The following is an 11022-nucleotide window of genomic DNA, read 5'->3' as shown; positions in this document are numbered from 1 at the left end:
AGCTCTATTTCCTTTTTTTACCCTGTTTATACAAACGATTTAAGATCAAAACCATTGATGAACTATCACCACGATCATCTGGTCCAATTAGCTTTACAATTGTCCTGTTTATTTTGTACTGATAACACAGTCTTGATATCAGAAGCCTTCATCTCACAATCCTTACAAAACCTGTGTGAGAGTCATGGCTTCAAATTGGGAATACTAATGGGAAATGTGTTACACTTGCTCCTAATCTGTTAACACCACTAGTATACACCTATACCTCCAACATGCTGCTGTCAATCACTCGCAATGGTACTGCCTGTTCAAAACTTCTCTTGAGAAAAAAACAACATATATTCCTTTATTTGATAGTTTTTATCAATGTCCCTTCAAATCTGTTTGATCTTCCTTCCTTCTAAATAACTTGGTTGAAAGATGTTTAGAACGTTACTCTTCCTATAATACCTTGACAATTAATCCTATATTGTGGTTATCTATGACAAGCCATGACCATAATCGTTGTATCCATTGACATTTTAGATAGCTACCACATGATTATCCTTTACCCCCCCACTCTTTTTATCCTAATCATTTATTCACTAAGTCGCATTTCATACACTCTTTAAATATGCACCAACAATTGCAAATGTCTGAAACAATTGACGATCCCCTTTCCTTTTTTTTTACCTAATAGCTTTTCTACAAAAAAAAATAACCTCTAAGCCCTTTAACTTGGTCTCTCTTTGGATCATTCGTTGGCCATCCATATGCTTTATTTTGTATGAAATGGGTTATCTGTCTCATTTCTCTTTTCCTCCTTATCTCTTCATAAAACTATTTTTTCTTTTTTTTTTTTTTTTTTTTTTTTTTTTTTACATATTATTTTCTCAATATACATGTGTATATATTTTTATACATATTATATTTCCCTCTGATTTCAGCGTTTACTTTTTTTAACTTTTATCGTGTTCTTAGTTTCATGCTCATTGGTCACAAAAAATAAATAATTTCTAATCATTATCAGACATTTTAAAAATAGATACTCCGATTCCTTTTTTTATTTGTTTTATTTTTTTTGCATACTTTCTTATCTTTTTCTTCCATTTTTTTTTTCTATTTAATGAAAACTTACTCGCTTTTTTTTGCTTTAATCTAATAAAAAAAAAGAAGAAACCTAATTTAGGAAAATGGAGGATAAAACCTTCCATATGAGGCCATTCTTGTCTGTCACAAATCACGATGTAGTTGTTCAAATGGAGCCTGATTCAACAACGATGCAACAAGAGGATCTAAGAAATAAAGAAAAAAAGCAAACTTCAGACACAACATCATCACCCGAAGTTGAAGTATGTTATCCTTACATTTCTCAAAGTTCCGATCAATATTCAACTATAGATATCAACATGTTGAATGCTTATCTTCAAAAGCAGAAGAATATCGATGAGGGACTTGAAACAGATTTCAAACTAGAACGTCAACTCACTGCCAAATTAGACGATTTACTTGACGCTAATGAAAAACCTTCAGTTTCTAGAAGATTTAGTTTATATGGTGAAAATATCAAGGTAAAAAGAAAAAAAAACATTTATGCATATAGCTTATTTTATTTATCATTTATTTTATTTATTTTATTTTTTTTGTTAGGATCCTTCTGAAGTAAATAAAAGTGTAGAAAGATATACATTTTATTCTGTACAATCTGGATCTCTTAAAAGTCATTCTTTCCGTAATTTGTTAGAGACAAAAGGCTTTCAAACATTAGACGAAAAAGCAATAAATAAAACAGTTGCAGAACTGTTAGTTGAAACAACATGCTGGTGGATAGATATTTTAGCTCCAACAAATGATGAAATGCGCACAATCAGTAAGGTAAATTTAAATAGATGTACCTCATAAATAAAATAAGAAAGAAGTTTTGCCCTTAATATCATATGATAGATTTTTAGAATACATCCTTTAACGACAGAGGATATTCAAGCACAAGAATCAAGAGAGAAATGTGAAATCTTTCAAAATTACATGTTTATCAGTTTTCGTAGTTTCAACCATGACTTCCATAGTCCTGATTATCTTGAAGCAGTTAATTTTTATATCATTATTTATAAAGATGGTGTTTTAACTGTAAATAATCAACTTTGCTTATCAATCAAGACCTTTCACTGACACCTATTTTTCTTCTTCTTCTTTAGTTTCGTTTTCAAGATTTACCTCATCCTCATAATGTCCGTCGACGTATTCATCAATTGAAGGATTTCATTCGAGTTACACCAGAATGGATTAATTATGCTTTGATTGATAATATTACAGATAGTTTTGCACCCTTGATTCAGCATACAGAATTAGAAGTAGACTCTATTGATGATCTTGTGCTTGTCTTGAATGGATCAGAACAAAACGATATGTTGCGAAGAATCGGTAGTTGTCGAAAGACTGTCATGCAATTATTACGTCTTTTAGGTCCAAAAGCAGATGTCGTTCGAAGCTTAATGAAAAGATACGAAGATAAAGTAAAAGAAGGCAATTATTTAAGAGAAAAGCCTTATAGTCAAAATACAGAAGATACCTTAGAATTAGAAGAAATAAAAATACATCATGAAGTGACATTATATCTTGGAGATATTCAAGGTAAAAAAAAAAGGCAGACAACTTACTACCTTTAACTCTCTCTCTCTAATAAATATAATATAGATCATATCCTTACAATGTTGCAAAACGTCAATCATTACGATCTTATTTTAGGACGAGCGCATAGAAATTATCTTGGTCAAATTTCAATCGAATTATCTCAAGCAGGTAATAGAACGAATGCTGTCATTAATCGATTAACTTTCTTTGCTACCATTGTCGTTCCTTTAGTAAGTTTAAATTATGTACACTATTTCAAACAAATAATTAAATTAGATTTCATTTCAAACTATATAAGAACTTGATAGGTGGTTTATTTGGTATGAACGTTAAAGTACCTGGTCAAGATAACATGGATTTAGTTTGGTTCTATTGGATTGTAATGGGCATGTTAATCTATGTTGTTGGAATGGTTGCAATTGGGAAAAGGACGGGTTTAATTTAAATATAATAATTGTACTATTTTTTTTTTTTTTTATTATGTATATATTATTAAAAGCATGTATATTCTTCTTGCTGCATTATTTTTAATAAATTGGCAGTAGTTACTGGTAATTTTGATGTACAAGTCACATAATTCATTTTCATTTTTTTTTTCTAATCCTTTTTTCTTTTTTTTTTCTTTTTTTTTTTTTTCTTTATTACCTCATTACATAATGGCTAACAATAATGATGAACTTCACGACGCTTATCGAAAAATTGTCAGTTTGTTTAAAATGAATACGGCAGAAGAAAGTAGTTTTCAATTAGCACACTTGACTAGTAAATACGAAAAGAGCTTTACCCAGCCTTCTCATTTTATGGAATATGAGCGAAATACTTGGAAATTATTATACTTGCTAGAAAAGTAATTCTTTTTTTTTTTTTTTTTTTTTTTTTTTGCTTGCAAATATTCACTTTTAACCTTTTATCTATTTATTTATTTTAGAACGAAAAAGATGTCGAAAATAACTCGATACGCGGTAAACGGATTGAACAAAGCATTAATATATATATATATATATATATATATATATATATATATATATATTTATTTATCATTTTCGACATAGATGCTTAAACAATGGGCAGCAGAAATTCCTATTGATCAAGACTTAATTGAACGTGTTAATGAGGATAAAGAGATTGATGATGAAGTTATGGACATTATAAGTCAAATTGGCATACACAAAAGGAAAGCATCTGGAAACGGTCAAGTTCGTTTTAATAAAAAGAGACGAATGACAGATCCTATGAACGATAAAGAAGCAACATTTAACGCATATTACAAACAAATTCGCTCCAATGACTTTTCACATGTTTCAGCTAATAATATTCAACCCTATTATAATTACATGGCCAATATGTATTTGCAGTATCAAAATAAAGCTCTTGGTATAAATAAATAAATAAATAGATGCATATATATATTAATAGGTTGCAATATACTAACAGTTCTCTTTTATTATTATAGAGAACAAAGTAACATCTATAGAAAAAATAGAACGAGAAAGTTGGCGTGAAACTATAGATGATGAATTAAAAGAGGTATACGCTTATAAACAACAACAAAAAAAAAATAAGCTTTCAAAATAATTTGGCTATTCACAATTATATATAGACAACAATGGAGCATTATAAAAGAGTCTTTTTTGAAGCCATTGGGGGTAGAACAGAGTACTTGTACGAATATAAATGTGATACTTGGGAAGATGTTATTTGGACTTACTTAAATAGCCGTGTAGAGGATTTAATGGATGTACAAGAAGGTTTAGTAGAGGATAACAGCTTGACTATTTTGACTGAAGATGTTAGAAATTATGCTTCATCTAAAGACCTTATTATGAATAAGTAAATTCATTTTAAAACATGCAAGTGTTTCTTTCTTTCTTTCTTTCTTTCTTCTTCTTCTCCTTCTTATTCATATTATTATTTAGAGATGATCCGAGGATTTTATTTCATTATATTCAAGCGGCTATTTTATCTAATTCATCTCAAGATGTTATTAAACATATTTGCCAAGCATTAGTTCATAATGAATCTGATAAAACATTAAATCCACGTATATATATAAGGTAAAGGGTTTACTTGCATGCATGCATACATACATTATTAACCATTTTACTAATAATACATAGTGATGATGTAAATCATCGAGAATTAATTTTGAGATTCATTTCTACATTGATTTTATATGGATGCAGGTTTTTAGATTGGCAGGAAAATATATATACAGCTGCTATTTTATCTGCTTATGGTGAATTAAATGCTAATCCTATCGTTATCCGGCCCCTTGTTATCGCAACCATCGCCTCTGAACGTGCTCCAGAATATCATATTCCCTTCTATTCACACTTTCTTCAAAGTAAGTTATGAAGAGAAAAAGAAAAATAGGTAACTTTGTGTCCTATTTAATCCTTTATATTATTGTAGATTTTGAGGGCGATGATGATGAATGCGCTATTCTTATACAACTTGGAAAAGAATACAATCTTCATATATCAGACATTTTACAGTATACACATACCCAACTTTTCAAAAAGGCAGTTGAAAAGGTTAGATTAAATTTTAGAATACTCTCTATATGTATATATATATATTGACGCCTTGTACTAGACACATATTAGAATGGTGGATGTAGTGAAGACAGATAGTCCTACGCTTGAATTATCAGGAAAAGAGAGCGATGAATATCAACTATTTTTTAGAGCACTCAATTGGTTAATGTTGGATGAAGGACAATGTGTTTCGGCTTTCCAAGCAGCCAACATGACGATTCGCTATTTCTTGGGTGCATGTAAAGTCTATTTAGCAAAACAAGTCCTGAATTTATTTTCAAAGCCTCTCTTCCAAAGGATACATAGTGAAACTATAAAAAACAAAAGTATATTAAAAATCGTACAAGAATACAAAGCAAACTTAAAACTGGTAGATGCATTCTTTGACTTTGAAAGATGGGAAAAATGGGTGCAAAATAGGCCAGAAGAAGGGTAAATAATAGTTATTAAATTATTTATTATATACATGTATGTATGGTATGGTATGTAAAGAGTTTAATTATTGTATCTGTAGTGAAAGTCCACGAGAACTTGTCAAGTTTTTTGAATGGCGAAATGAAGCAGAGGTAAAAGACACATTTATAGTCTTGTCTACAGGATGCATGAGTTAAATATATATGTGCATTTATATAGAAATTAGCATTAAAGGTCAGTAATGAAATGATAGTTGTTTTAGAAGGCCATTGGCCTGGAGAAGGTAATTTAGATATGTCTATATATACATATATATATGGTATTAACATTATTTTAATAAGATGTCAATGAAACAGTTCTTATTTCTAAAACGGCATTGAGAAGAATTTATATTCCAGAGATCATTATTCGATACCATCGACTCTTGAACGAAACTAAAGAAACAATGCCTAGGTATTATATAATACATATATTTATATTTTTTTGGTATAAAGCTCATAATTCATCATTTAGATATGAAGAAAAATGTAAAAAACTAAATTTTTACATAACCGATAAATATCAAAGCCTGTTGGAGGACATTAAAGGAGCAAAGAAAATGACAAAAGTTATTCAAGAATTAAGCAAGTCTTTAACATGTGTATAATAATATGGACTCCTTCTTTTTCATTCATATATATATATATATATACCTAAAGTATAATTCTATTATAAATGCTGGTATTTTTATTATTATTATTATAAAGTCTCTATCTATTTAAATACAGCCTATTTGATAAATGTTGATATAATAAAGTCGTTGAAACTGATTATTTACTTTAAAATATTTCTATTAGGAACAAATTAAAGTAAAAGATGATTACAGTGTATAGCTATATTGAGAAAAAATGATAGCAAAAAGCCCTATATATATATATGTATGTATGTATTTATATAAACATCTTATAAACGAATAAAGAGGAACGTGAACTACTCTATTCTATGCAAAAAGTATAAAGGTTATATACAAATGTATGCATTGACTTTTGTTCTTTATTATACATATTAGTGTATTATACAATAAATAAATAATTGGCAACTCTTCTTTCTCTCCTTTTTTTTTTTTTTTTTTTTTTTTTTTTTTTTTTTTGACATAATAGATCTATTAGAAGAGAAAAGAATCAAGTTTTATAATGAAAAAAAGGGGGAGCTATGAGTGTCAAGAAATAGAGTTTCGTGATTTTTCTATACAATGACAGTCTTCAAAGGGATTTTCTAATTCTTGAGAATACTGCGATTGTTGTGTTGGCATCGTTTTACTTCTTTGTAAAGATGATGAATTATTTTTATGAGTATGATTCAATATATCTGGAAGACTTGATGGTCGTTTTAATTGAATGGACTCTCCATCATCTTGTGATTCATCTACAGTTATGGCTAATGAAGGTTGATAAAATTGAAAATGATGATTGGGTGGTAAAGAATAACGTTGAGCATGACCTACTTCTTCCTCTATTGAATCCTCTGATTTGAAAATGGGCGCTGAATATCTTTTATAAAGTATTTGAGTATTCATATCCGATGTCGTCGACTCATCCAAATCGTCGACGTCGTCGTCGTCTTCTTCTATCAGTATCTTTTCCTCAATTACAGATGGAACAAGATCATGATGATTCGTATTTAATTCAACGGCACTTGCAGTAGGTGTAAATGAAGAATATAATTCAATGTATTCTGAGGTCACATTGCGTTCCTGTCGTTGTTGTAATTGACGTTTCATAAGGGGCGGGTTATGTGCAGGTAAAGGTGGTGGGGATAAAAAGGAGGATGGTTCAAGTGCTGCTACTACTAAAGGTTCAGTATGATTATAGAGGATACTACTGTCATGATCATAGTCGTAGTGACCATTAGAGGAAGAGGACTGTTCTGTATTCTCTCTTGCCAAGAGCGCTAATGTTTCAACATTTTCTTCTGCTTTATTATCCTCATTTGATACCTTTCTAAAACTCTTTGATAGAGGCACTTCATCATGACTATCACTCAATTCCTCTAACAAGATATCATTCTCTGTGATGGTGTCAAATTGAATGGGACAATGTTGATTGTTATTATCGTAAAGCGTCATTCGATGAGAATGACGATAGAATCCCTTATTTTCATTCAGATCCATGTCATAAAGTATACGTTTACCGACATCTTCAGCCATCTCGATCGTTTCGTGAAATAGATGGTGTGGGTGGTCCCCTTTCGTATCCTGATAGGTTTCCCCCTTGTCGTTATGGTAGACCTCCTTTAAAAGATGCTTCACGTCATCATGAACGGTTGGTACTAATAATTGATCATGATATGCAGGATCTTGGAATTGACTCTCGAGACTCTGCTTTTTCTTTTTCGTCTTTTCTTTCTTCAGGTGATCCTGATCACCCATAAATGATTCGTCTATAGCAACAGGATGGATAGGCTCAGTACCCGACAGATAAGATCCAAGACGATGCATACGACGATAATAGACATATTGAAAGATCAAGGTAAGGATAGGTAAAGGAATGAGGATATAAGCCTGGAGGTAACCGTTCTTCAAGGTCAGGATGATGATCATGGTTACTTGAAAGAAGATGACGGACGTCATGACGATCTGAAATAGAACAGGCCAAATCTTACCGCCACTTTCTATTTTAGTGACATAGATATACATCAGCATGTACTTGAAGACCAAGCCCGCAACACAGAAATAAACAAAAGCAAAAGGTAAGATTAAGGGAGACATGGCAGAATAGACAAGAGCGATGGTAAAGAAAAACAAGAGAAGATTATAATTTTGAGGATAATCAAAGAATGGGGGCCTTGCCATCTCTCGTATCTCTCGAGGACTCGGACGAGTTAAGAATTTTCGTACGGTAATAGTCACGAGAGGGACAACCATGGCAAGATCCATCGTGAGTCCTAGAGATTTAAGACAAACAAAGTTGATCCAAAATGTAGAGACATCTGCAATATTCTTTGCAACCTGCATCACGTATCCGGTGAGACTGATACCCTGATGACCCCCAGGTAAAGTACCTGACTCCACCAAAGATCGTAATTGGCCATAGATACCGATAAACATAGATGTAAGTGTGAAGACTAAAAGATTGTTGATAATGAAAAAGATATACAGTTTTGTCAACACTTTACGATCCAGACTTGTCTGTGTCCAATAACCTTGATGTTTAGATAAAAAGCGAAAAATAATGGGTAGTAAATAAAAGAAGAAGGCCATGATGATGGGTGTAAAATAAGACTGAATGATACCCATTAAGATTTGATGGTGTTCAATAAAGGCAGCTGAATTAGGAATGAGACGAATGAGGTTAATGATATTAGACGTCGCTGAGAGGGTACCCATGGGGATCATCCAAGCAAATACGAAAACCCAATAAACAGCATGACCGATCCAACGTTTTGTTTTGCGAGTCTTTTCATCTAATGGTAAATTAGACCAAACAAGGTTAGATGGAGTAGGTGATAGACGAATATTTAACTCCTTTTTTAAAGATTGTTCTGTAGCATGAGCCCATTCAATCCTATCAAATGAGACCCAACCGTAATGAGCAGTTTTCGCCTTTTGACTCTTTCGTAAATCATTGATTTCCTTTTCTAACTCTGATACCTCCTTTGTATAATAGTCGATCGCATCTACTTTTTGACCACCAAAGCAAAAGAAGCGACTCCCTATACGAACTGTAGGTCTTTTTTTATTTTTTAAGTTTGAATCTTTACCATCTATACCATAGAATACATAAGACTCATTTGTTTTTTTTTTTAAAAAAAATATAAATATATTTATGTATACCATTCAAGTAAGATGCCAACGTAGTTTCTAAATTTTGTACTGCTATTTCGTGTTTTTCGAATAACTCAGTTAATTTTGAACTATGATAGCCAATCATAGTATCTTTAATAGGGTATTTAATCGCTTTTGTGGACTCTATCCATGTTTTTAACTTGTCATCAGATCTCATTGTTTCAGGGATACGACTGACAATTAAGGATTTCATTGTGATTTCATTCTCAGGTAATCGAAAATAATATTGACGCATTTTGATGTAATCGCATGAAGCTTTATACATGAAATAAGCAATCATGATTGAAAATAGCCAAGTAGCAGCAAACGGTGACCAATACCAAGCAGTATTTGGATCTGTACGTAATTTTCCATTATGAAGATTGATACCTGCAATCGATAAAATGTCAATACTGCCAGAAGGTGGAGGCCATTGTCTAAAAATATATATATATATATTTATGTATTTAATATGAATATATAATTCTACTATAATTAAACAAAGTTACCCTGTTAATTTAGTTGCTACTATATTTATTGGAATTAATGCACAAACACCAATTAGAGTCATAAAAAAGAAAAGTTTTCTTAAAAGACGAGTGAATCGAATAAATAAAAGAGCATCGCATCCAATTAATTTTAATAGTTGATCATCTGGTATCCGTAGAATTGGTTTTACCCAAGCAAACCATTCGTTAGAATTTATTGAAGGAGGTTGAGATCTAATATGAATAGTGAGTCTTTTTATATAAAAATATAAAATTAGTGTATTTATTTGTGTACCCTTTTGCAGAAAATTTTAATTTTGGTGCATAGACTAATGAATTTCTCTTTTTAATAAAGTTAGTAACAAACTAAACCTTATCGATTTATTTATTTACAGGTCTTAATAAGCTGAATCCAATCATAACTGCAAGTGCTGTTCCAACGTTAATACCCAATTGGATCCCCATTGCTCGAAGTGTAATTGATGCATCTTGTTTCTTTTGGTCTTCAAACGGTACATAAATACTACTCATGGTTTGAAATAAAGAAGAAAAGGGATTAAAAAAATAAAATAAAATAAAATAAAAATAAAAATAAAAATAAAATAAATAAGAATATAATTTATTATAAATATTTTTTTTTTTTTTTTTTTTTTTTTTTTTTGTTAATTTAGGTGGGACCTGAAAATAATACAAAAATGTAACAAAGAAGATTTTGTTTCATTTTAATTTTAATATATAAAGTAATTGAAACAAAGTCAAAAATAGGTCTTTAAGAACAATTTATATAATTTTAACTTGGAAGGATTTCTTCCTATGATGGATTTAGAGGAGGTTACTATGACAATTCTAAAATAATTTTTTTTTTCCTGAATGAAAGTAGAAAAAATAAGGTTTCGTTTCCAGAAAATGTTTAAATATGGATATTCTGTATTATTATTATTATTTTTTTTTTTTTTTAAAAAAAACAATAATAATAAAGTAGCTCTTGAGCTTTTTTTTAAGTTTCTCAGTTAAAGAAAAACCAGAAACTAGGCGGAAAATAAAAATCTTAATTCTACAATTAATCTTTATTGAATAAAATTTTTAAAACTCATTAAAAAGTACATATTGTATTGCCCCCATCAGATCAAAAAAAAAAAAATCAAAGCATCAATATTCTTAATATTTTAAT

General features: G+C 30.5%; 4 protein-coding genes across 4 annotated transcripts; 3 read left to right on the top strand and 1 right to left on the bottom strand.

Moving 5' to 3' along the window:
• Positions 1-39: 39 nt before the first annotated feature.
• Positions 40-201, top strand: BX663DRAFT_415213 (uncharacterized protein; the record flags this gene model as incomplete). Its single annotated transcript, XM_051522337.1, has 1 exon — positions 40-201. A coding segment is annotated over one exon (162 nt), but the record flags the coding sequence as incomplete, so codon positions are not given.
• Positions 202-1172: 971 nt separating this feature from the next.
• Positions 1173-3055, top strand: BX663DRAFT_487023 (uncharacterized protein; the record flags this gene model as incomplete). Its single annotated transcript, XM_051524710.1, has 6 exons — positions 1173-1550; positions 1630-1854; positions 1924-2106; positions 2175-2610; positions 2674-2840; positions 2909-3055. The coding sequence occupies 6 exons, from the start codon at positions 1173-1175 to the stop codon at positions 3053-3055; spliced, it is 1536 nt and encodes a 511-aa protein (XP_051382214.1).
• Positions 3056-4216: 1161 nt separating this feature from the next.
• BX663DRAFT_436219 (nuclear pore protein 84/107) lies at positions 4217-5758 on the top strand (the record flags this gene model as incomplete). Its single annotated transcript, XM_051523171.1, has 6 exons — positions 4217-4440; positions 4527-4664; positions 4728-4954; positions 5023-5135; positions 5206-5579; positions 5662-5758. The coding sequence occupies 6 exons, from the start codon at positions 4217-4219 to the stop codon at positions 5756-5758; spliced, it is 1173 nt and encodes a 390-aa protein (XP_051382213.1).
• Positions 5759-6681: 923 nt separating this feature from the next.
• BX663DRAFT_512192 (uncharacterized protein) lies at positions 6682-10404 on the bottom strand. The gene is made up of 5 exons (XM_051527983.1): positions 10245-10404; positions 10147-10193; positions 9873-10085; positions 9373-9800; positions 6682-9302 (listed from the first exon to the last, which is right to left on the bottom strand). The coding sequence occupies exons 1-5, from the start codon at positions 10380-10382 to the stop codon at positions 6760-6762; spliced, it is 3369 nt and encodes a 1122-aa protein (XP_051382212.1). The 5' UTR covers positions 10383-10404; the 3' UTR covers positions 6682-6759.
• Between the last annotated feature and the right edge of the window lie 618 nt (positions 10405-11022).

The sequence above is a fragment of the Cokeromyces recurvatus genome (assembly GCF_025118155.1).
Source record: "Cokeromyces recurvatus strain NRRL 2243 chromosome Unknown BX663scaffold_15, whole genome shotgun sequence".
Lineage (NCBI taxonomy): Eukaryota > Fungi > Mucoromycota > Mucoromycetes > Mucorales > Mucoraceae > Cokeromyces > Cokeromyces recurvatus.
The sequence above is the reverse complement of the archived record's forward strand: the minus strand, read 5'-3'. Positions and strand labels throughout refer to the sequence as shown.

Bases quoted from the DNA above. Each gene is read 5' to 3' on its own strand.
- BX663DRAFT_512192 (XM_051527983.1), bottom strand. From the start codon at position 10,382: ATGAGTAGTATTTATGTACCGTTTGAAGACCAAAAGAAACAAGATGCA. The intron at 10,194-10,244 runs GTAAATAAATAA...TTTATTAAAAAG, and splicing joins GATTCAGCTTATTAAGACCT to AGAAATTCATTAGTCTATGC. The intron at 9,801-9,872 runs GTAACTTTGTTT...ATATATTTTTAG, and splicing joins GTAGCAACTAAATTAACAGG to ACAATGGCCTCCACCTTCTG.